Source organism: Cladophialophora immunda (genome assembly GCF_000835495.1).
Source record: "Cladophialophora immunda strain CBS 83496 unplaced genomic scaffold supercont1.3, whole genome shotgun sequence".
Classification (NCBI taxonomy): domain Eukaryota; kingdom Fungi; phylum Ascomycota; class Eurotiomycetes; order Chaetothyriales; family Herpotrichiellaceae; genus Cladophialophora; species Cladophialophora immunda.
Window position 1 is genome coordinate 5,225,437 of NW_015622543.1, and position 25,941 is coordinate 5,251,377.

General features: G+C 57.2%; 10 protein-coding genes across 11 annotated transcripts; 7 read left to right on the forward strand and 3 right to left on the reverse strand.

Moving 5' to 3' along the window:
* Positions 1 to 1,111: 1,111 nt before the first annotated feature.
* On the forward strand, positions 1,112 to 3,355 carry PV07_06175 (uncharacterized protein; the record flags this gene model as incomplete). Its single annotated transcript, XM_016393129.1, has 1 exon — positions 1,112 to 3,355. One exon carries the CDS (start codon positions 1,112 to 1,114, stop codon positions 3,260 to 3,262), a length of 2,151 nt encoding a protein of 716 aa, XP_016250648.1. The 3' UTR covers positions 3,263 to 3,355.
* Positions 3,356 to 3,359: 4 nt separating this feature from the next.
* On the reverse strand, positions 3,360 to 6,100 carry PV07_06176 (uncharacterized protein). Its single transcript, XM_016393130.1, has 3 exons — positions 5,583 to 6,100; positions 5,367 to 5,517; positions 3,360 to 5,290 (listed from the first exon to the last, which is right to left on the reverse strand). The coding sequence occupies exons 1-3, from the start codon at positions 5,640 to 5,642 to the stop codon at positions 3,822 to 3,824; spliced, it is 1,680 nt and encodes a 559-aa protein (XP_016250649.1). The 5' UTR covers positions 5,643 to 6,100; the 3' UTR covers positions 3,360 to 3,821.
* A 1,634-nt stretch (positions 6,101 to 7,734) lies between these two features.
* Positions 7,735 to 9,306, forward strand: PV07_06177 (uncharacterized protein). Its single transcript, XM_016393131.1, has 2 exons — positions 7,735 to 8,332; positions 8,412 to 9,306. The coding sequence occupies exons 1-2, from the start codon at positions 8,126 to 8,128 to the stop codon at positions 9,195 to 9,197; spliced, it is 993 nt and encodes a 330-aa protein (XP_016250650.1). The 5' UTR covers positions 7,735 to 8,125; the 3' UTR covers positions 9,198 to 9,306.
* Positions 9,307 to 9,586: 280 nt separating this feature from the next.
* Positions 9,587 to 10,685, forward strand: PV07_06178 (uncharacterized protein). Its single transcript, XM_016393132.1, has one exon. It carries the CDS (start codon positions 9,935 to 9,937, stop codon positions 10,415 to 10,417), a length of 483 nt encoding a protein of 160 aa, XP_016250651.1. The 5' UTR covers positions 9,587 to 9,934; the 3' UTR covers positions 10,418 to 10,685.
* Positions 10,338 to 12,630, reverse strand: PV07_06179 (uncharacterized protein). The gene has a single exon (XM_016393133.1). The coding sequence runs from the start codon at positions 12,362 to 12,364 to the stop codon at positions 10,904 to 10,906; it is 1,461 nt and encodes a 486-aa protein (XP_016250652.1). The 5' UTR covers positions 12,365 to 12,630; the 3' UTR covers positions 10,338 to 10,903.
* A 986-nt stretch (positions 12,631 to 13,616) lies between these two features.
* On the forward strand, positions 13,617 to 16,168 carry PV07_06180 (uncharacterized protein). Its single transcript, XM_016393134.1, has 2 exons — positions 13,617 to 14,723; positions 14,773 to 16,168. Exons 1-2 carry the CDS (start codon positions 14,319 to 14,321, stop codon positions 15,613 to 15,615), a joined length of 1,248 nt encoding a protein of 415 aa, XP_016250653.1. The 5' UTR covers positions 13,617 to 14,318; the 3' UTR covers positions 15,616 to 16,168.
* A 181-nt stretch (positions 16,169 to 16,349) lies between these two features.
* On the forward strand, positions 16,350 to 18,522 carry PV07_06181. Of its 2 annotated transcripts, XM_016393136.1 has the most exons (3): positions 16,350 to 16,682; positions 16,775 to 17,421; positions 17,479 to 18,522. In XM_016393136.1, the coding sequence occupies exons 2-3, from the start codon at positions 16,895 to 16,897 to the stop codon at positions 18,140 to 18,142; spliced, it is 1,191 nt and encodes a 396-aa protein (XP_016250655.1). In that variant the 5' UTR covers positions 16,350 to 16,682; positions 16,775 to 16,894; the 3' UTR covers positions 18,143 to 18,522. The 2 variants fall into 2 exon arrangements, with proteins under 2 accessions (XP_016250655.1, XP_016250654.1); XM_016393135.1 differs by having other exon boundaries at positions 16,350 to 17,421.
* A 59-nt stretch (positions 18,523 to 18,581) lies between these two features.
* PV07_06182 (uncharacterized protein) lies at positions 18,582 to 22,212 on the reverse strand. The gene is made up of 3 exons (XM_016393137.1): positions 21,596 to 22,212; positions 21,379 to 21,530; positions 18,582 to 21,289 (listed from the first exon to the last, which is right to left on the reverse strand). Exons 1-3 carry the CDS (start codon positions 22,111 to 22,113, stop codon positions 20,097 to 20,099), a joined length of 1,863 nt encoding a protein of 620 aa, XP_016250656.1. The 5' UTR covers positions 22,114 to 22,212; the 3' UTR covers positions 18,582 to 20,096.
* Positions 18,997 to 19,941, forward strand: PV07_06183 (uncharacterized protein; the record flags this gene model as incomplete). The annotated part of the gene is made up of 1 exon (XM_016393138.1): positions 18,997 to 19,941. One exon carries the CDS (start codon positions 18,997 to 18,999, stop codon positions 19,939 to 19,941), a length of 945 nt encoding a protein of 314 aa, XP_016250657.1.
* A 580-nt stretch (positions 22,213 to 22,792) lies between the features above and the next one.
* PV07_06184 (uncharacterized protein) lies at positions 22,793 to 25,936 on the forward strand. Its single transcript, XM_016393139.1, has one exon. It carries the CDS (start codon positions 23,394 to 23,396, stop codon positions 25,737 to 25,739), a length of 2,346 nt encoding a protein of 781 aa, XP_016250658.1. The 5' UTR covers positions 22,793 to 23,393; the 3' UTR covers positions 25,740 to 25,936.
* Positions 25,937 to 25,941: the final 5 nt, after the last annotated feature.

Sequence of the window (25,941 nt, forward strand, 5' to 3'; positions counted from 1 at the left end):
ACCTCGACTACTTTCGACGGCCCCTCTCACAGACGAAGGATCTCAAGGCGACGAATCTCGCGTTGTCTCAATAACAGTTCCTCGTAAATTGGTGACACAATGCCAAGTTGATATTCCCAACAGCGATGGTATGGACAAGTAGAAATTGTTTGTTCTGGGACCAGAACAGTCTATCCAGCCAGCCCTGAAGCAGCTCAACGACAACCCCTCCTCAAGTGAGCCGCTTATAACCTCATATTCAACAAGTGCTGCCTGGCACGAGTTTTCTTGCGTAAGAGCCAAGGCTGCCAGGACGCCAACACTTGGGATCTGCTCAGCTCCTGCGAAAGTCTCGCAAATTGTTTGCCAAAGCCTCACCACCTTTGCCAAGTATGAGCTTCAGCTGAGTCTGTCAGATGCACACCTTCTCCGAGCCAAGGATGCAGAACCCATGTGGCCAACCACCCTCTCTCGTGTTCATGTTGCCTTCCACGACGTTAGGCTGCCGCAGGAGCCAGGGTCCAATAGTAAAAGACACTACGACACTTTCTACAGCTACACTGGAGCTCAATATCGGAATTCAGATCAAGCACGCCTTGCAAGGTTCGTGACTCCACTACCAGCGTCATTGAGAAGTGTTCTGGGAAAGCGTTACTTTCGATCACCCTGAAACACTTCTCAAGGCTGGCTCGCCGCAACACTATGGAGATGTCGGTGGCGGGGAGCCTGGCTCCTGGTTGGTCTTATGCAACAGACTAGATCAACGTCGTCCAAGGTTCACTCTGATACACGAATACGAATGTCGTGGTCTTGCGTTGCCGTCTGCGACTGCCCCCCTTCTCGTGCCGTCTGTTGCCCAGACCTTCCAACAGGCAAGATATTCGAGACCGACTTGGAGCCAAGCTACACCTCTGCGTTGTACAAATCAGCCGTAGCTGAACATCCGGGCCGTATCTGAATGAGAAGCAGTCTTGTATGCGCAATATCTCGGCCCAAACGAGGTACTTCAGGCGCAGCTGCCCTTGGAGAGAACAGTGGATTCCTGTACAGAATTGCTTTCTTTCCAGCTGGTCCTTCCAGGGTCTACCTACCGGGTCAAAACTACAGCTGCTGACTTTGTTTTGCGTCCACCATGTCTGACGATATTGTTATCAATGGTCGAACTGTGGCCAGCTCTGATCAGCAGTCCGACGCCACAGACTCGAACTATATCTTGGTTCGCACCACAGGTGGCCCATTGAACAAAGCCCAAAAGACAGAACTGAAGGCCCTGGGCGTCGAGATCCAGGAGTTCGTCGGGAATGAAAATGACCAGTTGTACCTCTGCGGATTCAAGCCCGCGTCATTGGACCAAATCCGTAACTTGGACTATATCAGCTACGCCAACATCTACTCTCCAACGTTTGTGGTCCCGGATGTCTTGCAGTCCACCACCGGCACCCCGGCCTTGCGCACCAACGAGGAGAGTGACGGCACTGTCGAAGTGGATGTCCTCCTGCACCACGATGTTAAGGAGGCATCCGACGACATCGTGAGCAAGATTGCCGAGGCCGGTAATGTGCAGACGTCGGCCATTACGGTTGAGCCAGGCTTCGTCAGAGTGAAAGTTGACCCAGAGAAACTGGACAAGATCGCCGCCGTCGACGAGGTGCGAGTCATCCACCCGATCAACGAGCGCCGGCTTTTCAACAACGTGGCTCGTGGTATCTTGCGCTTAGATGGGCAGGGAAGCAGCAAGCCAGAGTACAAGGGGAAAGACCAGATTGTATGTGTGGCAGACACAGGTTTTGACAGAGGCAGCCCGACGGACGTGCACCCGGCTTTCCTCGGCCGGGTCAAGAAGCTCAATCCTTGGGGGCGAAGGAGATTGAACCTCTCAGATGACCCCGACGGCCATGGCACGCATGTATGTGGCTCCGTCCTCGGTAGCGGTCAGCACAACTCCCAAGGTCTGATCCAAGGTGGCGCCCCCGAGGCAACCCTGATGATGCAGTCGACGTTCAGCGGATTCGACGCAAGACGCAGAGCTCAACTCGGTGGCATCCCGAATGACATCGGTCGACTGTTCGACGAAGGCTACCAAGCCGGTGCGAGAATTCACACGAACTCCTGGGGTACTCCGCTGTCGCCTTCTGGCGTGCAGAATCCCTACGACGCTGGCGCAGAGAGTATCGACAAGTTCGTTTTTGAACACCAGGACATGACAATCCTGTTCGCCGCAGGCAATGACGGACAAGACTCGGACCTCGACGGCAAGGTCAACGAACGCTCGCTCGGCGCCGAGGCCGCGGCCAAAAACTGCATCACCGTCGGTGCCTCCGAGAACAATCGCCCGACCCTCCAGTCGGGCGAGGCAGGCCGTCCATACACCTACGGTGGCTTCTGGCGCCAGGACTTCCCCAAGAACCCGCTCCGAGACGACCACCAAGCCAACAACCCGGACGGCCTCGCGGCCTTCAGCAGTCGTGGGCCCACGGCGGAGAACCGACTCAAGCCGGACCTTGTCGCGCCCGGCACGGCCATCCTCTCCGCGCGCTCCAGGAACCAGAAATTCGACGACGAGGTCAAGATCATGGGCGACTCGGGCGACGACGGGTACATGTACCTGTCGGGCACGAGCATGGCCACCCCGCTGGTGGCGGGCTGCTGTGCCGTTCTCCGCGAGGCGTTGGTGAAGAACGGCTACCGCGACGAGGAGGACGGCGTCAAGAACCCCACGGGCTCGCTGATCAAGGCGCTGCTGGTCAACGGCGCGGTCGCCGTCAAGGGCCAATACGTGCCTCGCGAGGTCAACGACGACGATGGGCCCAACCCTCACTCGGGCTTCGGCCGCGTCGACGTGGCAAGCTCGTTGGTCGACCCCGCCGACAAGTCCTCGGGGTACGAGATTGGGGCCATCGAGGAAGACGAAGAGCCAGTCACCTTCACCATCACGGCGCCCAACAACACGGGGCCCGACCAACCCAACGGCGACTCTAGCACTGGCATCAGCGGAGCCGGAACCGGTCGAACGCTCAAAGTCACCATGGCGTACGCCGACCTCCCGGGCGCGGCGCTCGCCAACGACCTGAATCTCGTGGTCGTCGCAGGCGGCAAGGAGCGTCACGGAAACCAGCAAGACGCCGAGTTCGACGTCGGGGCCGCCCGGCCGTTCGACCGCCGCAACAACGTCGAGCAGGTCGTCTGGCCGCGGATACCCGGCGGCAAGGTCGAGGTGGTGGTCAAGCCTTTCCGCACGGTCAGTGACCGCGTGCCGTTTGCGGTGGTTTGGAGGTTCTATTAGGACGGTGGGGAAGGGACCTTGATATGTACCTCGTATCGTGGATAGTCAAGCGCGCGTACTTGATGCAACTAATGGATAAAGACTCTTTGGATAATATATCATGGTTATCGTAGGTATCTGTGGGATGATTGGTCTATCATGCTCTTCATTTCATTTCATTCTATGCTTGTTTGATAGCTTGTGGATTCCCATTCCACCGGCCTGTCTGTCTGTTTCGTCGCCCACCCCGTCTGTCTGCATGTGTGTAGCCCGTCTGCACCTTCTGCTGATCAGACCATCTCCTCTCCAGGATCCTTGTACAGCTCGCTGGATACAATACAATAACAATACACGCACGCAGATGCCCCCCAAAAGGAGAAAAGTCCACATAGATAAAAAAGGTCGTTGAGAGATGATGCAAAAAAAAAACTCCCATATCGCCTTCCCATATATATACGCCTTCTCCAGACCAAAAGGAGTCTCCGTCAAGACCGCTTCGTACCGGTCAAACACCACAGGGAGAAGAAATAGAGCGGCAAAATGGTAGGAGAGGAGAGGGGAGTGAATGAGAGACAAGCAATCACACCACCACACCCTCCCTAGGCTTGAACTGCACGACGGGGCCCTGGCGGTCGCTGATCAGCCAGTCGGTCAGCTGGTACTCCGCGGCCCTCTCGCGGCCCTTCTCTGGGAGAGCGCCGCCCTCGCCGGTGTGGTCGCCGGGCTTGAGGCGGACGTCGTAGAGGAACATGACGCGGCCGACGGCGGTCAGCAGCTCCATGTAGGCCATGTTCTTGCCGACGCAGCCGCGGGGGCCGGAAGAGAAGGCGTGGAAGGCGGAGCGGGCGACCTCGACGGAGGTCGGGGTGACGGCGAAGCCGGCCTCACGCGACGACTCGGCGCCCGCGATCCAGCGCTCGGGGATGTACGCGTACGAGTTGGGGAAGTAGCGCTCGTTGTGGTGGATGGCGTAGATGGGCACGCCGACAGTGGTGCCCGCGGGCACGGCGTGGCCGTCGATTGTCGCACCGCCCGCCAGCACCAGCCGGTCCAGCAGGCCCGGCACGGGCGGCGACATGCGCATGGCCTCGTCGATGCAGGCGCGCAGGTACGGCAAGCCCGTCAGCCGCGCCGAGTAGCGGATGTCCTCGACGGTGTCGAACGCGCCACGCACCTCTTCCTGCAGCTTGGCGAGCGCGGGCGGGTTGCGGAGCAGGTAGAAGAACAGCGCTGACATGGCGGTCGAGCTGGTGTCGCTGCCGGCCCCGATCAGCAGGGCAGCCTCGCCCACCAGGTCCTTGGGCAGGAAGCTGGCGCCGGTCTGCGGGTCCTTGGCGTGCAGCAGGTAGTAGAAGAAGTCGCGGCGCCGGTCGTCCTCGGCCTTGTCGGCGTCCGCCTTCTCGACCGCGAACCGCCGCTCCACGTACACGCCCACGTCCTGCCGGAAGCGCACCTTGTTGAGCAGGTTCTGCGACCCGACCAGCCGCCCGATCCGCGCCAGCGGCGCCGGCTTCATCAGCGGGAAGAGCAGCTCGCGCACCGGGAGGAAGGCCACCTGCTGCTGGAACCGCGCGCTCGCCAGGAGCAGGTCCATGATGTAGCACGCCCCGTTCTTCATCGCGTTGAAGCTCGCCCCGAAGCACAGCTCGCCCAGCACGTCGATCGTCAACAGCGTCGACCACTGGCCCATGTCGCGCTCCTTGCCCCATGTCGCCGCCGCGCCGGTGGCAGCAGCAGGTTTCTCTGCATCACCATTGGTGTCGCTGCTGCCCTGGCCGAGGTAGGCGCACCAGTCCCGGATGCGCTCGAGCATGTACTTGTCCAGGCTGTTCATGGCGCGCTCCGAGAAGGCGTTGTTGAGCAGCTTCCTCCGCGCGGCGTGCAGCTGCCGGTCCGAAAGTATGTGCGTCGTGATCCCCGGGTTGATCGTCTCGCCCGTGTGTGTCCAGCCCGTCTTGATCATGTTGGCCCGGCGGTCCGTGTAGATGTCGTTGAGGGCCTGCGCGGTGCGGAAGGACAGTTTGTCGGGCCCGAAGCGCACGATGTCGCCTGTGCGAGAACCGGGTCAGTGTCTCTTGTGCCTCTTCCGATACGAAATGGGCTGATGGCGGATCATGTTACTTACCGTATTGCTCGTGCAGCAGCTGTAGGTCAATGTGTCTTCTTCCCGCCCAGGCGGATCTTGCCTCGGGCCATTGTGTCAGTTTCCACAGTAGAGGTCCGGGATATTTGGCGAGAGGGTGGAAGTAAAGTCGATAGATGGCCAGGCCAATGAACTGCGGCAGACATGTTAGAAGTGAGAGCAGGGAAAGGGGGGGCGTCCATGGTAGAAGGCACTCACATAGACGACATTGGCCGCCGCGAGAACGGATAGCAGGTCTACTACAGAGAAGACAGCCATGGTTTTTCTCTGGCAAAATTCGGCCGGTATACGAGGTCCCTATAAGCAACCCTGGTGTGAAAAAGATAGGGTGAGACTTGGAGCGACAGGGGGAGAGGGTCGTTTTAAACATCTCAGCAACAGAGATCTCCTCGTGGTTCTTATACCATTATATCCGAACATGATCCATCTGATGCCTCCCCTACCTGAGGTCACCCACAAGTGGGATTCGCCATATCTTGCTGACTGTCAGACGCCTGGGCCGAAGAGCGAGTCATGAAGCGGGCGGAGGATTTGAATAACAAAGATCCAAAAAGACTCGTGTCCAAGAGCATGGTGGAGGGTTCTGGTAGCCACCCCAGGAACTCGTAGCTTGCTGAGCCCTTGGTGATGTAACACTTCTCAAATTAGAGCCTTTGGTCCTTACCGACCCTGTCGTGGTGGTAATGCTACCAGGGGGTCATCGTCTGAGGAAACTCGGATCTCCACTGATCATCAGCCCACCCTTGGTCCAGCAGGTACTTTGTATCCCAGCTTGCACGGATAGTGGCGCCCTGCGGATGGTTTGGGACTTTCCGGGCAGCGGGTTGCCTCTTGCGAAGCCTTTCGATGGCGTTCCACAGAGATCAGAGCGAACATATCCAAACAGCCGACAGGGGTGAAGAGTAGAAATGTTGAAGTCGGGCGGTTGTGGCGGCGGCCTTTGGTAAACGTATCCTAGATAGGCAACGGTTACAGATCCCACAACTGGATACCCTGCGCCACAAAACCCGCGCAGCAGCTGGGACGAGTAGATTTCGTTTGTGGGGTTGCTGAGGATCCCGGTAATTACAGCATCAGCATTTAGTCAGAAGCGAGAACGAGGGCGGATTGCACTGCTCTGGTACGAGTAGAAGCGCCGTGGAGCCTTGTGGTCCTTGACCTTGACCGACTACCTGATATCGACGCAACGGGGGCCATGTTGGGTTCAGCTGCAGCCAATTCGGGTGCCGATGCTTGCACGGCTTCTTGTGATAGGCGACGTGTCCGTCTTGTGTCATCTTCCAACACGAGCACGGGTTCTTTGTGCCAGGACTGCGTATGGGCGACGGGGGGACCAAAGAGAGCAGCTGTTAAGCTCCATCTGCATGTGTGAGCGACCAACCGGCTTTGTGGAATCATCATACGCCTTCCGCAGATGTCGGTATCTCGTTGCACTGGTAGGGTAGTAGGATCATATAACCGAGGAAGTGATTCCACATCCCCCCATCTCCTGTCAGCAGGAGGCTGATTCGCGCCTTAGCATCATGTAAGAAACGGCTAAGTGGCGGATAAAGAAATCCAATCGAACCGTGCGGATAGGACACAATGTGCCAACCCTTCAAAAGTGCGACGTGTCTGCATATCCGCAGGTTGTAAAGATGAAGCTGCATACATAATATCCAAAAATGACGATTCCTTGGGCCCGATGGGGTTTGCCTTGGAATCAAATGTGGTGGATGGCGTATAAGCAGTTGTGGCCATCACCAACACCACCACCATCCGCCGGCTAGGCTGAGGCATTACATGTTCCCGTCACAGCCCTATCGAGACCAGGTCAATGAGCTGAAAACAATATTCGATAGCATCGTACCCGTGTCTGGCGTCTACTGGGCTCTTCCGCCGGCGCCATCACAATGTGGCAGGACTTGTGGCGACCGTGATTCGCTGAGGATTTCTCCAGAGAAGGGCAGCATGTCAGCAATGAGATTGTTGGTGCGGGTGGTTCTAGTACTTGCACCCGTAATACTACTACGGAGTCTTCTCGGGCACCTTAGAGGAAACATGTAGCCACTCCCTCGAGCCGAGCTGCAGGCTGAATGATGGCGCTGACCTGGGATAAGCGAGCGGTAAAAACAACCATAGGCCTATGAAGACCAGAGTTAGCGTTTTGGAAATAATGTAGAGACTGCTTATTGGGGAGAGGCGATTGGGACACAGCCTCGTAAGGCTGGCCACTCGGCTTTCTCTTTATGGTCATCCTCCTACAAAGACAGGCGATGGAAGTCGGCCCTCTTGCCGATGGCTGATCGGAATAAAAAGGAAGGGCTCCCCTTGATTTTATCATTTGTAAGAGAATGGCCTTCCCTAAGCAGAAAGATTCTAGAAACAGAGACGGTGGGTTGAAGTATTGCCCCTCTCAGGACCCGTGGCACCCCTCTACGCCTCCCGTTTACTCCAAAACAATCGATAAACGGTTCAATTACCCCAATTTCCTGCTTCGGTCCAACGTGCAAACATGCAAATTGAGGTGATCCGCGAATTAAATCGTGCCGGAAATCTACTGGCCTGACTCTAGAGACACATGGGGGAATTCTAACACTGGGAATTTCTGCATCTTTATACGTTGACTAAGTTGTCCTATACCACTGATAGAGAAACCGCAATTTGTCTGTTTATTTGCTGGGCCTTCGTCGGTAAGCGGCGACTTCTCGACTCTCTCCACAATCCACCACAAGCTGGGTGGCGGCGACAACGGTGCAAACATGGACTTATCCAAGATCTCGGGCCTTGGGTTCGTGGGATTAGGGGCCATGGGGCTTCCCATGGCCGGCCACCTTGCTGCGAAGCTGCCCTCCAACGTCCACATATATGCCTACGACATCAACCAATCAAGCGTGGACCAGCTGCACCACGACTACCCGGAGAGAGTGACAAAATGCTCGGGCGCGAAGGAGGTGGCCGATAAATCAGTAATCGACCCCTTTCCTCACCCATCGGGTCAACAGGGGCATTGTGTTTGCTGACGCGCAGGTGTGATCACCCACCCAGGATGTTATTCTGACCATGCTTCCCGAGGGCAAACACGTCCGCTCCGTGTACATGGAGGGGGCCGCCGGCACGACCATCTGTTCCAGCGACGTCTCTGGGAAGCTGCTGATCGACTGCTCGACCATCGACACGGCCAGCAGCCTGGCGGTGAAGGACTACGTCAACCGGCAGTTCCCCACGACGGCCTTCTACGACGCCCCCGTCAGCGGCGGCGTGGTGGGCGCGCAAAAGGGCACGATCGCCTTCTTCCTCGGCTGCGACGGCGCGGACCCCAACCTGCCCCAACTCACCCGCCTGCTGCAGCTGATGGGCAAGGACGTGATCCCCTGCGGCGGCCCGTCCAAGGGCCTCGCGGCCAAGCTGTCCAACAACTACCTGTCCGGCATCATCGCCATTGCCGTCTCCGAGGCCATGGACATGGGCATGCGCTCGGGGCTGGACCCGCGCGTGCTGGCCAAGGTCTACGCCGCGGGCACGGCGCAGAACACCATCTGCGACCGCTTCTGCCCCGTGCCCGGCGTGTACGCGGAAGCGCCGTCGTCCAAGGGCTACACCAACGGGTTCAAGGTGCAGTTGATGCGCAAGGACTTCTCGCTCGCCCTGGAGATGGCCAAGCGGGTCGGGGCCACCAATGTCCTGGGCGAGGCTGGCCTGGCCACGTACGACGGCGCCAGCAAAGACCCCCGGTGCATGGATCTAGACTCGAGAGTGGTCTACCGATACCTGGGGGGCAACGAGGATTGGCAAAAGGACGCCGACGAGGCTACGGCCAGCAAACTGACATAATAAAACATTGCAACGGATCTAGAATAGAGGGGGGAAAGACACCATGCAAATCTTCACCCCAGTAGTGGCCTTAGAGCACCCTAGCGAGCTAGAAATCGGGATCTCTGCTACCTCCAATTGAGACTGTTCCAATTACTCTCTCCCTTCTCAAACGTCTTCTCCCGAAACAAAGCCTTGCACGCGTGGCACGCCACTGTTAACCGGAGCCTCGGGGGAATCCCTCGCAATTGGAGAAAGTTGGAGAAAACCCATCACCATCACAAGAGGCCGTGCGGAGCAATGAAACCAAACGAGGCCCCGATAGCGGAGTGTCGAGGGATTGGGTGGTGGTGGATCGTTGGAGGGGTAAAATAACAAAGGGAATAAGAATGTGTCGTAGGATGGAGAGAGGGGAGGGGGCGTTTCTTTCTCGTTCCTCTTCGGTAAGGAAAGCAAGAGAATTTGTCGGGCAGTCAGTCAGTCAGTCAGTCCCGCTTGTCCTCGTTCGAAGCGGTTTGTGGCCTTTTCTCCAACTGAGACGGCAATAAAGAGTCAGATCTGACGGAGAGAACGAGAGAGGAAACAGAGACAGAGACAGAGACACGGAACAGAAAGAGAGTGAGACAGAGTAAAAGAAACCTGCGGCAGACAAATACTCGCCGGACACGAAGAATCAAGAGCCCCAGCATCACCAACAACACCATCACCTAGACAAACCAGTCACACACACACACTTCCTCCCCCATCCCATCCCAAACATGTCTTCCTCCAACACCAACGCCCCCACGTCGAGCGTCGACCCGGCCCTGCGCCCGTTCCACGAGCAGCTCTTCAACGCCGGGCTGAACGTGCGGCGGGCCGTGGTGGGCGACGCGTACGTGGACCGCGCGCTGGAAAACGGGTCGACCGAGTTCTCGCGCGTGGGCCAGGAGCTGGTGACCGAGTTCTGCTGGGGGTACGCGTGGACGCGGCCGGGGCTGTCACGCCGCGACCGCAGCCTGCTCAACATCGGCATGCTGATGGCGCTGAACCGCGCGCCCGAGCTGGCCGTGCACGTGCGCGGCGCCCGCAACAACGGCCTCAGCGAGGAGGAGATCCGCGAGGCCATCATCCACGCCACCACCTACTGCGGCGTGCCCGCCGGCGTCGACGCCATGAAGACCGCCGAGAAGGTCCTCAACGACATGGCCGAGAAGGGCGAGATGCCCCGCCAGCTGGGCGCGAAGAGCAAGGACGCTTAAAAAAGGTTTGATGATGAGGGAGAGTGAGGATATAAGGCGAAGGGGCCAACTGACGAGACAAGATACAAGGCGGATCGGTGGACCACGAACTGAAAAGATGCGGAATCTGGAGGAAGAGAACGAGCGAGCGGTCGGATGCTTGGTGATTGCTTGACACGGACAGGCACCGTCAAAAGGGAGGAAAAGAGGGTAGAAAGAGTGTTCAGATACACAGTCCATCTATCCACCCCATCCATTACAAGACAAAATAGAAAAGACATTCCCGCTGTTCCCGGTGCCCAGCCAATCCCGCTCTATTTTCAAACTCGCCATCTCAGTGTTGTTGGTGGTTGTATGTGACAATTGCTTTTGTTGCTTCGAGCCAGACCCTCGCTAATATGCAGCAGAAAAAAACACGACGCCCAAACGATAATCAATCTTTTGCATGACAATTTCGCCCGCTGCCAGCTTCAGCTTCCCATTCTCATAACGATGGTCGGCTCGCCGTTACACTGCGTCGGCCGCCATGATGTCCCGGTTCTTGCTCTCCTCAGGGCTCGCCCGCGTGTCCATCGAGTCGTTCGTGCTCTCAACCTGGGCCTTTGCGCGCTCAAAGTCCACCGACGTCGCCGCCGTCGTGGCCTTGGCTCGCAGGGCGCCCCGGATCTCCGCCACGGAGCGGTCGTGCCACAGGTCGTAGTCGCTCATGCTCAGCGGAAAGAGGACCTTGTTGCGCGCCGTGGCGATGAAGTTGGCGGTCGTCGGCGCGGGCATGCTGGTGAGCACGTCGATGTCGGACGCCAGCTCGCGGCAGTACGCGTCCAGCGGCAGGTCGTTGACGTCCACGCCGAAGGGATTCTCGATCTCGTACCCGATGGCCGCGAGACCCAGGATGATGTACGCGGCCAGCACCACGCCGAAGATGGTCACCCACCCCAGCGTGCTGTAGATCTGGAACGGCAGCGTCAGGATGTACACCCAGGTGATCTGCGAGATGGAGATAGAGTACGCGATGGGCACCGGCGTGTTCAGCACTCTCTCCGTGCCCGTCAGGATGTCGGCGAGCTGCATGATGCTGTTCATCGCGTTGGCCTGGTGGATGGGCAGAGTCAGCTGCCCGTTGCTGCACACCTCGTCCAGGTACGCGCCCAGGAAGTTGAGGATCTCGAGCGGCAGGTTGCCCAGGTTGTCCCGCGACCGCTTGATCAGCTTGCGCGGGTTCGACTCGGCAAACGTCACCCCCAGGTACTCGCCCGCCGCCTTCCACGAGCCCACTTTCTTGGGCTGCAGCTTGCTCTGGTCGGCCTCGCTGGCGAGAGTGTGCAGATTTCCGATCAGCGGCTGCAGGTCCGGGTAGTCGGTGGACGGCTCGAACCGGAGTCGGTGCTTCAGTGCCACGGCAAAGGCATTGATGAGGTTCAGGGCTGTCAGTTTACCGAGCAGGTCCGCCTTCTCTTGTCCCTCGTCCGAGCCCTGCCGTTCTTTGGTGTGTATCCAGACGATTCTAGCCAGGTTCCTCGACGTCACGATCAACTGTGCCCAGTATTTCCGTCCCTCGCTGTACCTTTCATACGCCGTCGTCGACCGGAACGACAACGCCAAACTGACCACGAAACCGGTGATGGTGAGGAGGACCGAGTTGAAGACCAGCTCGTAGACGAATTTGTTGATGCAGGTGAACAACGTCGCCCAGCCTGCGACGAATAACAGCGGAAGGATCATCTTGGGCAGCACACTCCCGTGCAGACGCAAGAAGAAGGGCCATTTGGAATGATGGTTCATGTCCCGGGGACCGACAAACAAGTCTTCAATGTCGAGCGAGGTGTGTGTCGGGGCTCGGAGGGCCAGTGGTTTGAAGTCGACGACTCGCCCAGGAGAGGGGAGCAGGTTCGGGTTGTTGGAAGAGGTCGAGGACCCGAAGTCGGTGACCTCCAATTTGAGGTTCTTGTTTCCCTCCATATTGGTCATGCTGAAAGATCCAATGGTTGTGAACGGGGATGCTCTGTATGGAATTATAGCCACTAGGGCTCAGGCTCGATGGCACTGCGTTCGTAAGTGTTAAGGTAATTTAAATTCGGTGATCAACACCCATATGAGGACAGAACAGAACACAACAGGAGCAACGAAGGTGGGATAGCAGGTTGAACGGGTTTGCTCAAGGGGAGAAAGAGGACTTTTGAAGGGACCAAAGCGCAAGAACCGGGAAGGGCGACCGTTGAGGCTGCGACACGAGGAACATGGGGTTAAGAAAAGTACGCGCTCCAGAACGCATGTCTTATGTAACTTTGGCAATCCTTCCTGGTGCTTACTCCGTACTCGTTAGTACGGCTGAGAAATGAGTGCTCCATCGACCTAGCAGAGCATGGTCGATTTCCCTGAGAAGACCATGGATACCCACTGGGGGCCGAGTAGGTAGCGCCATCGAGGCGTTTTGTGCTGGGTCGAGAACCGACGAAATTCGTTGCACACAACGGCCAAGGTCTTGGAGAGAGCTTGAATGCTTGGAGCTGAAACATGGCCACGGCGAATCGTGCCTTGCCAGATACAGACCCGTCCGTTGCTTCGAGCACGCAGTCTGGGTGTTCGAAACACACCGATCACACCGTTATGCATAACTGGACAACGGCCTGCATGCATGTTTCCACCTGGCGATGGCAACGCGGCCTGCCTGAAACAAAGGAGCAGGCAAGGGGCAACAGAGAGAAAAAAAAAGGACGAAAGAGGCAAGGGGTAATACTCCGTAGTTGGTCAACGGTCAGGGGCCGGACTTGGGCTGTTGTGGGTGGCGGCTCGCCTTTGCATCGTGGGACCATGCATCCGGCCCGGTTGTAGCCTCGTCTGCTCAAGTACGAGGGACCAAGCCAATGCTGGGCGCTCCCCGCAGTGGCAGCTGAATCTCTGGTAGTCGTGTGATGGGGAAGAGGGACGGGACTGGCGAGGCTCCATGGCATTGCCATCAGTCGTGGTACGACACCCAGAAGGTGTAATTAGAAACGGAAAATGGCTTGCGCAGGCAGCTACGCCATGACAAGAGCCCAATATTCGTGTTTTATGCAGTCATCTTCTCATACCCAGGGCAATTGTCGCCCCAAGTATACAGCCAACCCTTGGAAGAGAATGTCCAACTGCAAGCCTGACATCAGACGTTATGAGTGAAAGGATTTGTTAGAAGGACACCAAGAGGGGCAATGGCCGACGAGGGATCATGATATATATATATATATATACAATAGCCATGCCGGGTCATCCTCTCTTCGATGATTGGGAGGGGGTGATATACTCGGTACATATACTCGGTGTTCTTGTATACATTATATAAGGCAGCCACGACTCTTGTGCACATCTTTTCGCCAGTGAGACGGAATAGACAGACTGAATAGGCACAGTAACTGGCAAAGGATCTGCACAATTCGTCACCTCTGTCGTGCATGGGGGAACTTGGGACCGTCTGGATTGGGAGTCGAGCCCCTGGATAGTCGCAGGGAGAATGGAAAAGGGGCCCAGCGACTTTCTCGATTCGGCTGCGGAAGACGAAGCGGGTGGAACGGCGACTCCGGCCATTGTTGTTGCTATTTGGTGACTTTGTGCTCAATGCACCCATCCTGGACTCACCAATAACTGTGAGGCGAGGAACAAACAAGGATGATGATGAGGATGAGGATGACGGGCCGTTGAACTTGCCCTTTTCAGGTTTGCCCGAACGACAACTCGACATCTTACTCATACCACTGTAATTGTCACTGTCCATCCTCACCAGCGCTGCAGGCAGGCCACTCTCGTTTTATGAGGCGAATATCGAATATCGACACTGTCACTCGCTCGGGGGTGACACATTCTTTCGTGATTCTCAATCAGGCTATGTCCTCACTCACCCTCCTCCGCCGACCCGTCCTTCGCTTTTGGTCCCCCTTGTGACACCGCCATGCTCCTCGCTGCGCCCACGCGGCTCAACTTTATCGTCGTCGGACTCGTCATTACCGCATTCATCCTCTTCTATAGCTCCTTTCGGTCTCCCAGCCTGGAAGAGCAAGATGTCTTTGATGCCGCAGAAGCAGACGCCATTCCCACCCTCCTCGAGGCGTCCCTGGCGCATTCCCCAGTCCAAACTACCCATGCCGATGAGGTAACCCATCGAATTCAACCGGACGATTTCGCCTCTCGAGTGCAGAACGAGACGCTGGGCTTCCAAGAGGTATACATGATATCATTACCGGGAAGGACGGATAAGCAAGATGCGTTTGCCATGCAAGCCGCCTTCTCCGAAATTTCTTATAAACAGGTGGACGGAGTCTATGGCCACGAGGTTCCTGTGAAGGCGCTACCCCACGTATGTTGGACGGAAATAAACACGCTGAATAAATGCTAAACCCAAGCAGACTATGGGCCAAAGTTCCAATGTCATCGGATGTTGGCGCGCGCATGTGAATGTCTACCAGAGAATGGTGCACGAAAAGGTCTCGTCAGCATTGATTTTCGAAGATGACGCTGATTGGGACGTCTCTTTCAAAGAGCAACTGGTTCAGTTCGCGCGAGGCTCGAGGTTCATCACCAACACTTCCGAGGATGCATTCTCCCACTCTCCGTATGGGCATGATTGGGACATATTGTGGATTGGACACTGCGGCACCTGGGTCCTTCCGGACGACAACCGCCGATTCTTCGTCATCCCAGACGACTTCACCGTCCAACCTCCCGAGGCCCGCGCCGATAACGTCGACCAGCCCGATATGAGTCACTGGGAAAGCGGTCCTCATGGCGACAATCGGACGAGAATCGTTTTCCACTCGGAGGGAGGGGTCTGCACAGCGTCATACGCGATCTCTCAAAAAGGCGCCCGGAAGGCTCTATATTATCTCTCCATGGTGCCATACAACAGTCCGGTCGACTGGGGATTGGCCAATCTTTGCAAGAACAAAGAATACGAATTCACCTGCGTATCACCATGGCCGCAACTCGTTGGGGTCTCTCGACCCACGGCGAACACGGCCAAATGGAGCGACATCGGATATGGTCCAGACTCGGAGAGAGTGGTCGAGCAAGGTAGCTCACTGCATTTGGTCTATCCTACCCGGCAGAACATCCCCAATTTTCTCCACGGGAAAACGACATTCCACAGTCAGTATCCCGATATTGCACCACCAATGAGCATCAAAGAGATTGGAAAGGCGGTCGGTCACATTGAAATCCTGGAACCTCAGAATCTGCCCGACCAGGGATGAAATGTTGGAGTGATTGCGCTTCGGCCTCGCTCACATGAAGGCAGCCGCACCCCAACTCTGTCGCTCCAGTCTACAACGTCCCGATCTTGAAGTCGGTGGTGACGGATGTCTCACGAAGCAGCTCCGCCTAATCATCAGCGTGTTGTCGGGTCTACGAGGTCATATGTCACGAGCGACAATTCCCCATCACCTTTTTCAAACTGGCTCTGTTCTTCAAGTCGGTGGAGCCTGTGCGAGTTCCAGAAACACGGCAAGGACCCCTGCCGCTCCCGCCTACCAGCCTCTGCTCGAGACTTGGTGTGACCCGAGCTTGAAGCGGGTCAGTCGCAGCACTGCCTGCGCCGTGATTGATCTACGCTCTGCCAGAATCTTGGACATTCTCGGGTTGATTTGAGATTCGAAAGCCACACATTGGGTAAGGATTTGGCAGAGGAAAGAACCTTTTTGCATTTGTCTTTGGATAGTCGAGCGATACCCCTGTTGGATTAGATGCAGCAATTGATATTCTATTCTTCCGTCAGAACTACTCGTATCCCAACTTCTTCTACACCTATCCTCTCACCTTTAACGCGTAAAGACGCGTGTGTGAATCTAGATCGGTGATGGATTGATCGATCGGTAAACACAAACTAGGCAGGATGAGTGTCTAGTCCATTCTTTGACTGGAGACTTGGCCTGATGCCCGATTTGCGAGTCCGAAAACCCCCTCGACGCAGGGATCAGGGATCAGGGAGGGACAAGTCTGTTGCGCAACCATCCCTTTTCTACCCACGACGAAAGAACAGCACAATCTCCAATCCCAGCTTGAGATGACTCCGATCCTCTGTATCACCTGCGAGTACCTGTACCACTACCATCAGCGCGCAAGCCACCGCTCCCCCAAGTATTTCGCGGAGGCCGAGACCCTCAACCAGATTCAGTAAAATACCATGGCTATCCCACAAGCCCACACTTGCCCCTGAGCTTGTCCGACTCTGGCAAGATTAGACTTTGGTCTGAGATATGCCAGAGTCTTGGTCTCCTCCCTTGCTGGGAGCTGGTATCATTGGGAACATGTGTCATTATTGGTGAGACCGCAGTTTGCTGTCCTGGACTCCGTACCCAGCGATTTCCTTTGTCTGTGCAGTCTGATGCCTCCAACTCACTGTCGCTCATTTAGTTGACCTCGTTTGCTTGGAGAGACCTATCTCCATAGATCTGTGTGGCAGGAATACACAGACCGCCTCTCTCCTTTTCGGCCCCCTCCCTCCAATCCTTCTTTTCGGTCCTTCCTGCGGCAATGGACCTGAGCCCCTCGTCTCGAAATGGAAACCCCCTACAACAGCTCTATGGCTCGCGGCGGTCGTTACGCTGGATTGTGTTCCTCGTGCTCGCAGCCCTCGTGATCATCTATATGACCGGATCGACCTACGAGCCTCACAGTGTGGCCGGCAGCGCCGGCGCAGGCACCAGCAGCTCCGGCCACAGGTCATCCACCTCTGGGTTCAAGCATTCCCACAAGAAGCAGGCCAAGAACCTGAGTCCGGTGGATCTGATGAAGCGACCGATCTCCCGCGACCTGCAGACCATCCCCAAGCTGATGCACCAAAGCTGGTCGTCAACCGAGCTACCAGCAAAATTTGAACGATGGAGCGCGACGTGCAGGGAACAACACCCCGACTGGGAGTGGGTGCTGTGGACCGATGAGGACAATGAAGAGTTGGTCAGGACACACTTCCCATGGCTGTTGAAGACATACCTGGGTCTGCCCAGTGTGATCTACCGCGCGGATTTGGTGCGAAACCTCTACATGTACATGTTCGGAGGGTGAGTATACGCGAACACAACATCCCCCCACTGGACTGGGCTGACCGCTGGATGTAGGGTCTATTCCGATTTGGACGTGGAATGTCTCCGGCCTATCGATGAGCTATTTGCCCAGTACAACGTGACGACCGCCTCGCACGGCAAACCGAAACCGCAGTCCGCGCAGAACATGCTGAAGAGTGGCCGAAAAGCCTTCTTTGGCCGGATGGGCACCGACCACGGCTCCTCCAACTCGATCCCCAACGCCTGGATGGCGTCTACGCCCGGCCACCCTTTCTTCCTGATCGTGCTCGAGTCTGTCATGAAGCGGATGACTGAAGAAGGCGACATGGACAACGTCGAAGGGATCACGGGCCCAGGCAAGCTGTACGACATGATCAACGAATACCGGCAGGACGACAGCAAATGGGCGGGCGAGGCCCTGGACAAGCACGTGTCCAAGAACCCGACCGCCAAGCAGTTCAACCCGCGCAAGGGATTGAAACATTCCATCGAGGTGCTGCCCTTCCAGTACATCTACCCGTACTCGTGGGAGCGCGACGGCGAGGCATATCGAGAGGTTTGCTGGGCCACCAAGGAGGAGTTCAACCCCGAAAGATGCAAACAGCTGCTCGCGACCGACCATTGGCCGAGTTATGTCATCACCTACTGGAGCCACACCTGGACGAGTGGCGGCCATGACGACGGCAATGTACAGAAGCTTGAGATGGCAGATCAATGAGGGAAGAACCAAGAGGGGGGACGGGCACGGGGATGGGAAATGAGACCCGGAGTTGGGAATGTCTGATGATGAAGGATTGGTTTGTCCCTGACGAGGAATTTTCGGAGTACAAAAAAGAGATATCATGGGTTTTGTTCTTCTTTCTGCCCGGGCCAATTTTTGCTTGTTATAACGAGATCATAGACGAGAAATTGCTTGCGGGCCAGGGCTTCAGCTCGTGATTTGGCGCGGCGTCGGGGGGAAATGACAGGGAGGAGGGATACATTTTGTGTATAACCAAGTCGTCTTCTTTGGCCAGAATTAGAGGTGACAGTCCGTGTTTGGTCTTGGTGTCAGATAGAGAACGATAATGAAATAGAAGAAGAGGATCTACGCCATCGTGAGTGTTTTACTGCGGTTTGATGCAGTGGGAGCAGGCGAGCTATCGGCCAATTTCCGCTGCTCGACATGCACTGTAGACCATTCATTATCTCTCGTATTTGGCATCGTTGTCCTGTTTCCTCTCGGCCAGAACCAGGTTGCGGATATGTTATTATATGATTGAGCAATGTCCTAGTATCTCGCACCTCAATCCCTCGAATTCAGGTGTATAAGACGAGCGTCCCAGCAGTTTGAGAACGATCATAAAGGACCCGCGCACGCATTTACTGTCTGGTCGGAGTTGAGCACTCGATATCTGTCGATATCATCGAAGGGGTTAGAGGAAGCGCGCGACGAAAGAGAAGACAGTCACAAAATCGAAGGATAACACTCCGATTCGAATTTTCATCGCATTTTCTACTGCTCATCGCGCGAGCAGCCATCACCTCTTCGACTGCAGGACTCTCAAGACCGCCCACCCCTCGTTCGACAGGATGCCTTACCACATCATCTCCCCGTCCGTGCGCATCAACTACCTGATCCACCACCCGCCCACACGGGCGCACAAACCATGGGTCGTCCTGATCAACGGCCTCGCGGACCCGCAGACAACATGGGCCGCGCAGATCCCGGCCTTCACGCGCGCGGGATACACGGTGCTCACGTACGACAACCGGGGCATCGGTCTGTCCTCGCGGCCTGAGGCCGACGACGAGGTCTCCACGGCCGACACCATGGCCGCAGATCTGCGTAGCCTGGTCACGGCGCTGAACTTGCACGTCGCCGCCACGCCATACCACGTCATGGGCGTCAGTATGGGCGGGATGATCGCGCAGACCTACGCGCTGCGGTATGGCGGCGGCGAGGGCGAGGGAAATGGTGAAATCGCCAGCCTCACCCTCGCGTGCACGTACGCCGCTCCGGGGCCCTTCTGCAGCAGGATGTTCGCGCTGTGGCGCGATATGGCCCAGCGCATGTCGGTCGCGGACGTCATGCGCGACGTCGCCCTGTGGGCGTTTACCCCGGCCTTCTTCGCCGACCCGGCCACGCGCGACGACGTCGCCGCCATGGAGGCCGAGATGGCCCAGATCGACAGCGACATGGGCCTGCGCGCCTATCTCGCCCAGTTGAACGTCATTACCGGCTTCGACACGCGGGCCTCCGTGGGCCGGCTAGGAGCCACGGCTGCCGAGTCGGGTGCCAAAGGTGGAGAAGTCGGTGAAAAGGCCGCCGGGATGGAGGTCATCGTGCTCGCGGGCGAAGGAGACATCTTGATCCCCGTGTCGCTGTCCAAAGAGCTGCACGCCCTCATCCCCGGGAGTCGCTGGCGCACCACCAAGGGCGGGCACGCCTGTATGTGGGAGTTCCCGGACGAGTTCAACCAGGCGTGTCTGGAGGGATGGAAGGAGGTGGAAGAGCGGATGCTCTCGGCGAGTTGAGGGATGATGCTCTGGAGAGGTGGGTGGCTGGACAGGCTGACAGTGCCATCTTGTGTTGTGTCATGTTGTACTGCAGCAGCGAATCCATTACCATGATACCGATGAATCACCTCGCCCTGCTCAGATACTTGTTTGCTGCCGCTGCTCCTCCCTCCTCACCCCACGAGCCTGAACCCGCGATCCGTCTTCTCCCACTTGACGTCCATCTGCTCCGCAATCCTCAGCACCTCCCTGGGACTGTGGACGTCGCTGACAACGGCCCGGGCGTCGCTGGTCAACGGGTGCGAGAAGGCCGCCAGACTCGACGCCTTCCACAGCAGGGTCCCGTCGTGCACGGTCGCCGCCATGGTGCCGAGCAGCAGGACCAGGGCCAGGCCCAGCAGCGCCGCGGGGAGCGCCACCCAGCCCCAGCGCACCTGGACGTGCGGCTTGTCCTGGTAAACGGCACCCAGGGCGGCGGGGATCGCGTCCGTGGTGAACGAGTACGACCGCATGGTGTCGCTCAGCGACTTGGCCAGACTGGCGAACATGCGCTGGAACTGCTGGAAGGGCGACTCCTCGTAGAACAGCGCCCACAGGAACAGCGCGATCGACGTCGTCGGCTTGTTCTCGGGCGGCGTCCCGTACATCAGCACCTGGCCCTGCCACTGCGTCGAGAAGAAGTCGCGGATCAGCCCGATGTTGTTGCTCTGGTAGAGGTTGGCCGAGTCCGCGCTCGAGTGGTTCGTGAAGGACGACGGCGGCTCCAGCACGTACACGCCCGGCGAGCTGAAGCGGCCACCGCTCGAATAGCGGTCCACCACGCGCTCGCTCAGCTTGCCCCGCGACACCGAGGCGTTGAACTTCTGCACGCAGTAGTATATGCCGCACTCGAAGGCCTGCTTGGTCGCGATCCCGTTGATGTCACTCGCCGGCGTCAGGTCGCCCCAGCCCTCGACCCCGTAGCCCCATTGCGTCTGGATGATCGATAGCACCGACAGCGCCGAGTCGGCGTCGAAATGGACGGATTTCGACGTGTTGCTCGCGATGTCGATGGACGAGTAGTTGACCGACGGCACCCCCGACACTTTGAGCCCGTTGGGCAGTGTGTAGTTGCAGTACGGCAGGGAGATGTTGGCCACCGGATTGCCGGCGCCGTCGTCCTGCCCCGGTACCTGGGCTGTCCCGCAGGATTTTCGCAGTGAAGCCGTCACGTCGTGGCATGCGCTGCACACGGCCATCGACGTGTACGTCTCAAGCCAGGTGCAGTTCCCTGTCGGGCACGAGACATTCTTCATCTGCGACATGTCCGTGTACTGGTAGATGCCCGAATATATGGCCCCCACCATGTCGTTGGAGAGACTTGTGGCTATAGCCCGGCGCCAGTCAGCCAGAGAGAAGCATGGGAGTGGCTAGTCGCGAGCATCTGGATGGAGAGAGGGATGAGGCAGTACGTACTGAGAGAGTTGCTGCCCCAGTCCAGATTCGTCCTCTGGATCCGCGCAGTGTCCACCTGTACCGGCTGGAGCGGGTAGACCACCAGAGCTTGGAACGAGAATCCAGTCCCCAGGGCGGCGATCACGATTATGGCTCCTAGACACGCAAGACGTCTAATCCCACGTCAGCTTAATGATCTCGTCCAGAAAGAGCATGTGGAAAAGAGCACATAGCTTACCGACACCGCAACGTCCACAAGAGGATGAGTGAACCCAAGGGGCCCCGAGCCGCGGACTCAAACTTCTGGAAGTGAGCCAGCGGCCGCCGCTCCTTCTGGAACCATATCCATTTCAACTGGCTGATGCTGGCCGCGACGGGGATCAACAGTCCTGAATTGAACGCCGTGGCGAACACCGAGATGATGGTGTTGATGGTCAGCCCAAAGGTCTTGCGGTACCGCCCGCTGCCCACGGCCAGCGTCCACGTCGGCGCCTCTCGCCCATTGTGGACGGCGAGCAGGGCGATCGTGCCGACCAGGCAGCCCAGCGCCAACGTCCAGCCGAAGAACTCGAACAGCCAGTACCTCTCGACGGCGTTGAGGAGCCTGGTCTGGAAGTTCCTGGCTGGTGGTGGTGTTGGTGCTGATGTCTCGACGTCCTTTTCGGACCGTGGCAGGGTATCTTCGGGAAGATCTGTGATCTTGATGTGGCCATGCCGTTTGGAGCTGTCGAGGGTCTCCATTGGGAATGCGGCCATGTTTGTTCGTCGTCGTCGTTGTTGGTGCTCCTGCTGCTGCTTTCTGTTACGACTCCCTTCGCCCACGCAGATAGCATCAACGCCTCTTTCTGCGCCGTCTTATTATTGAGTGCCCCATCATCCCTGAGTGTTCTCCCGCTAAATCGGCCGCTTTCACGTGCCTGACTGATCATCGTATCTGGACCTCAACGGCGACGCCGTGGTGGCGTCGAGTTTGGGTAGCTGGATGCGGGGCCCCCTAACGAGCAATAGTTATCCGAGACACACATAGCGTGCAACGAGGTTAGCGGGTAGGGATATCAGACGACGGGTGCCCGCCCAGATTTCCCAAAGGGGGGAGGGCATGGCTTGAAAGAGAAGGAAAAGTGGAAATTGCACACGCCAACGCTTGGCAGAAACACGACGAGGCTCAGGGCGCGAAAGTGGTCTGTGTTGATCGCGGTGGTCTGGACTCTCTCAATGGCGTGCGAGGAAAAAAAAAAGGGGTGGATATTTGTGGGTCCAGCCTTGTCTCCACTTGCCCAACTAGTCTCTATACTAGAAAACTCCCATCGCCCGAACACAAAACCATAACATCCACGTTTTTCCCACAGGTCTGGCTGGCTAGGGCTCGGTGGAGTCGTCCCATCAAAACCCTATGAGTCCTCGGGTGCCCTTTTGGAGCAAACTTCGACACTGCCATCGCACCAATTGGCTGGAACGAGCTTCTATGTTTGGCAAAGAAGCCTCGCTAACCCAATCGCCGAGGACTTTTGTGCCGCAAGTACGAGAAAGCTGCCCACTCGGCCCCCTGGTCCGCCACGTGTGAGCTCGCCATCGTTCGTCCATGATTCCCCTTTGTGATGCTTGACCTTCAGACAAGCGAGGTCTCGTGCCACTGCGTCTTCCAGGCCATGTACACGGCGGGTCTTGGAGTTAGTCCAGGTCATAGCTCCTCGTCTGGTGCTGGGGCTTGTCTCTGTCCATTTTCCCTTGCGTGCTTGTGGCTTGCTGGTTCCTGGTGCGGTGCTGTTCTCGGCGCATCTGAATTGAAACCTTACCGCCGCATAGGGAGCATGTTCGGGTGGTGGCTCCGACAGAACGTGAAAAATCATGGCGTGGAGATTTGCCGGGAAGGAACGGTCGTCTCGTGGTGCGGGACGGCTAGAAAGCTACGAAGCTCTCCCTGAAGTGTCTCTCAGTATAACTATTCTTCGACCTCGGATTCTGGAGATTCTTTGCGTCTCTCAGACAGCAGACGAGCCCCAAGATCCTACTTCGTCGTCGACTGATCCTCCAAGATGGCCGTCAAAGACGCCATTGTCACGGTACAAGATGCCATCTCCGACTACCAGGACAAGCAGTCAACACAATATACCACCCGCAGCATCGAGATGGTCCGACAATCTACAAGTCCCATCAACAGAGATCTATATCCACCCCAGAGACAGCTCTCTGACAGCGACCCCGACGACGAGGGATTGACACAACTCGGGTTGAAATGGCAGCGTATCAGGAGGAATGTCCTCCTGCGGTACATCATCTACATTGTCCCCGTCGCCATCCTTTTGGCCATCCCCATCGTTCTCTGCGCCACGGTATACAAGGACAAGCGGATCATGTCCACTTTCAAAACAACGTCCACAACCCCCATCACCACCTCCAACGTCACCCAGATCGATCCCGTATCGGGCAACAGCTCCACCGAGGTCACCTCGCTTTATAACACGACCACGGCTACCGTCTATGAGATCCACACCACGACAGATACCCGTGGAATCCGTCTCTTGGGTCTCTTCATATGGATCGAGGTTGTTTGGGTCTTCCTGTGGATTGCCAAACTCTTGGCCCAAGCTGTTCCGATTGTCTTCCAAACAGTGGGCGGAGCGATTCACACGGGGCTCCGCAAGTACTGGCTCGTCCTCAAGGCAGTGGAAATCCCGCTGTCGCTCTTCTTCTGGGCCATTCTTTCGATTTGTTCCTACTCGCTCATCTACGTGTTTGACCAGGGCTTCCACAAGGACCACGCCGGGAGCATCGAATGGCTCAGCACGCTGCACAAAGTCCTCAAGGCCACCATTGGCGTGTCGGCACTCTATCTAGTGGAGAAGATGCTGATCCAGATGGTTAGCGTCAACTACCACGGCAAGCAGTTCTACGACAACATCAAGGAGCTGAAGACCCTTAGCCGGGCAATCGAAACCATGTACGACGTCTCGCGTCAACGATTCCACGACAATCATCCGTCGTTCGTGGAGGAAGACCTCGACATCCACGACACCAAGGGATACCGCAAGGACCGGCTCGGTCGTTTGAAGAGCAAGGACCAGTCCACGGCCATTTTCATGACCAATCTCGGGAATGCAGCAGCCAGTGCCACCTCCGTTCTGGGGTACCTGGTCAGCGACATTGCCGGCCGACAAGTCCTCATGCCGACTGCATCTGGCCCCGTCGTCGAGGCGGCGCTCGAACGGCCCGTCAGCTCCGAAGCCCTTGCCCGCCGCATCTGGAACTCGTTTACCAACTTTGGAGAGATCAAGTTGGATCAAGCCGCCATCACCACAATGCTCGGACCTGGCCGCGAGGCTCAAGCAGCGTACATCCACTCCAAAGTCGATGCCGACGAGAACGGTGACCTCACCATGGAAGAGATGGTCGATCTGGTGAAGAAGGTCGCCTACGACCGAAAGACCATCTGGGAAGGTGCCAACGACGTCAAGGACGCCATCAAAGTGCTTGACCGCGTCCTTGCTGTCATCGTCCTGATCTTTGTCTTCCTCATCTACGCCGCCTTCTTCTCCAACTATCTCGCCAACCACTACACCCAAATCTGGACGACCTTTACTGGTTGTTCCTTCCTGTTCTCGAGTACGGCAGGTGAGCTGTTCGCCGCTTGCATTACCGTTTTCATCAAACACCCTTACGATGTGGGCGACCGCATCAACGTCAACGACGTCGAAATGGACGTCGTCAAGATCTCTCTGCTGTATTCCGTCTTCCGGGAGGTGCAGTCGAAGCAACAGATCCAAATCCCCAACAGCGTCATCAACGGCGTTTGGATCAAGAACCTCACGCGGTCCAAGGAGCTCCGAGAGCAAATCACGCTCAACGTCTCGGTGGGCACGTCGTTCGAGGACATTGAGACCCTTCGCGGCGAGATGCTCAACTATGTCGCCGAGCACAAGCGGGATTTCATGCCTGCGGTCGACATCCAACTGATGTCGATTGCGGACCTGTCGAAGCTGGAGCTGCGCGTCGAGTTCCAGCACAAGGGCAACTACGCCTCCGAGTTTGTGCGAGCGCAGCACCGCAGCAAGTTCGTGTGTGCGCTGCTGTCGGCGGTGCGAAAGGTGCCGATCGACGGGCCCGGAGGCGGTGGTCCGTCCGCCGGATCGATGGAGTCGCCCAACTACACGGTCGCCATCACGGACGACGTGGCCAAGGCGGCCAAGGCCAAGTTCGATGACAACAAGGACAAAAAGCGGATGATCCCCAAGAACGGCCCCGGTGCCAGTGAGATCGGGGTGGCGGTTGGGGGACCCGTGGGCAGCACAGGGCTTCAGGTCCAGCCTAGCCTGGCGCGGAGCAGGACGGGCGGTGGCCCTCGAGGGTCGGACGACTTTACCAACGTTTCTTTGCATCTATGATCGGCCCAAATGAATTGGTCTTGAGGTCTTGATCTGATTCATGAGGGATTCTGGGACGCCATTTTACGTATTTGTAACTAAGACTCTGGGTTAGAATTTTGTGTTGGTTTAGATCTTATTGGCAAGCGCAGGTGTACTTTTAGCACGGGTTTATACACCATTTGTTTTGATATAATGAAATGATCTTTGAGTGCCGGACTGT

Coding starts and splice junctions, on each gene's coding strand:
- PV07_06176 (XM_016393130.1), bottom strand. CDS start 5,642: ATGGCTGTCTTCTCTGTAGTAGACCTGCTATCCGTTCTCGCGGCGGCC. Junction 5,518..5,582: donor CGGCGGCCAATGTCGTCTAT/GTGAGTGCCTTC, acceptor TGTCTGCCGCAG/TTCATTGGCCTGGCCATCTA. Junction 5,291..5,366: donor GCTGCTGCACGAGCAATACG/GTAAGTAACATG, acceptor GTTCTCGCACAG/GCGACATCGTGCGCTTCGGG.
- PV07_06178 (XM_016393132.1), top strand. CDS start 9,935: ATGTCTTCCTCCAACACCAACGCCCCCACGTCGAGCGTCGACCCGGCC.
- PV07_06184 (XM_016393139.1), top strand. CDS start 23,394: ATGGCCGTCAAAGACGCCATTGTCACGGTACAAGATGCCATCTCCGAC.
- PV07_06181 (XM_016393135.1), top strand. CDS start 16,895: ATGGACCTGAGCCCCTCGTCTCGAAATGGAAACCCCCTACAACAGCTC. Junction 17,422..17,478: donor TACATGTACATGTTCGGAGG/GTGAGTATACGC, acceptor CGCTGGATGTAG/GGTCTATTCCGATTTGGACG.
- PV07_06179 (XM_016393133.1), bottom strand. CDS start 12,364: ATGACCAATATGGAGGGAAACAAGAACCTCAAATTGGAGGTCACCGAC.
- PV07_06177 (XM_016393131.1), top strand. CDS start 8,126: ATGGACTTATCCAAGATCTCGGGCCTTGGGTTCGTGGGATTAGGGGCC. Junction 8,333..8,411: donor AGGAGGTGGCCGATAAATCA/GTAATCGACCCC, acceptor TCACCCACCCAG/GATGTTATTCTGACCATGCT.
- PV07_06180 (XM_016393134.1), top strand. CDS start 14,319: ATGCTCCTCGCTGCGCCCACGCGGCTCAACTTTATCGTCGTCGGACTC. Junction 14,724..14,772: donor CTGTGAAGGCGCTACCCCAC/GTATGTTGGACG, acceptor AAACCCAAGCAG/ACTATGGGCCAAAGTTCCAA.
- PV07_06182 (XM_016393137.1), bottom strand. CDS start 22,113: ATGGCCGCATTCCCAATGGAGACCCTCGACAGCTCCAAACGGCATGGC. Junction 21,531..21,595: donor TTGTGGACGTTGCGGTGTCG/GTAAGCTATGTG, acceptor ACGTGGGATTAG/ACGTCTTGCGTGTCTAGGAG. Junction 21,290..21,378: donor CTGGGGCAGCAACTCTCTCA/GTACGTACTGCC, acceptor GCCGGGCTATAG/CCACAAGTCTCTCCAACGAC.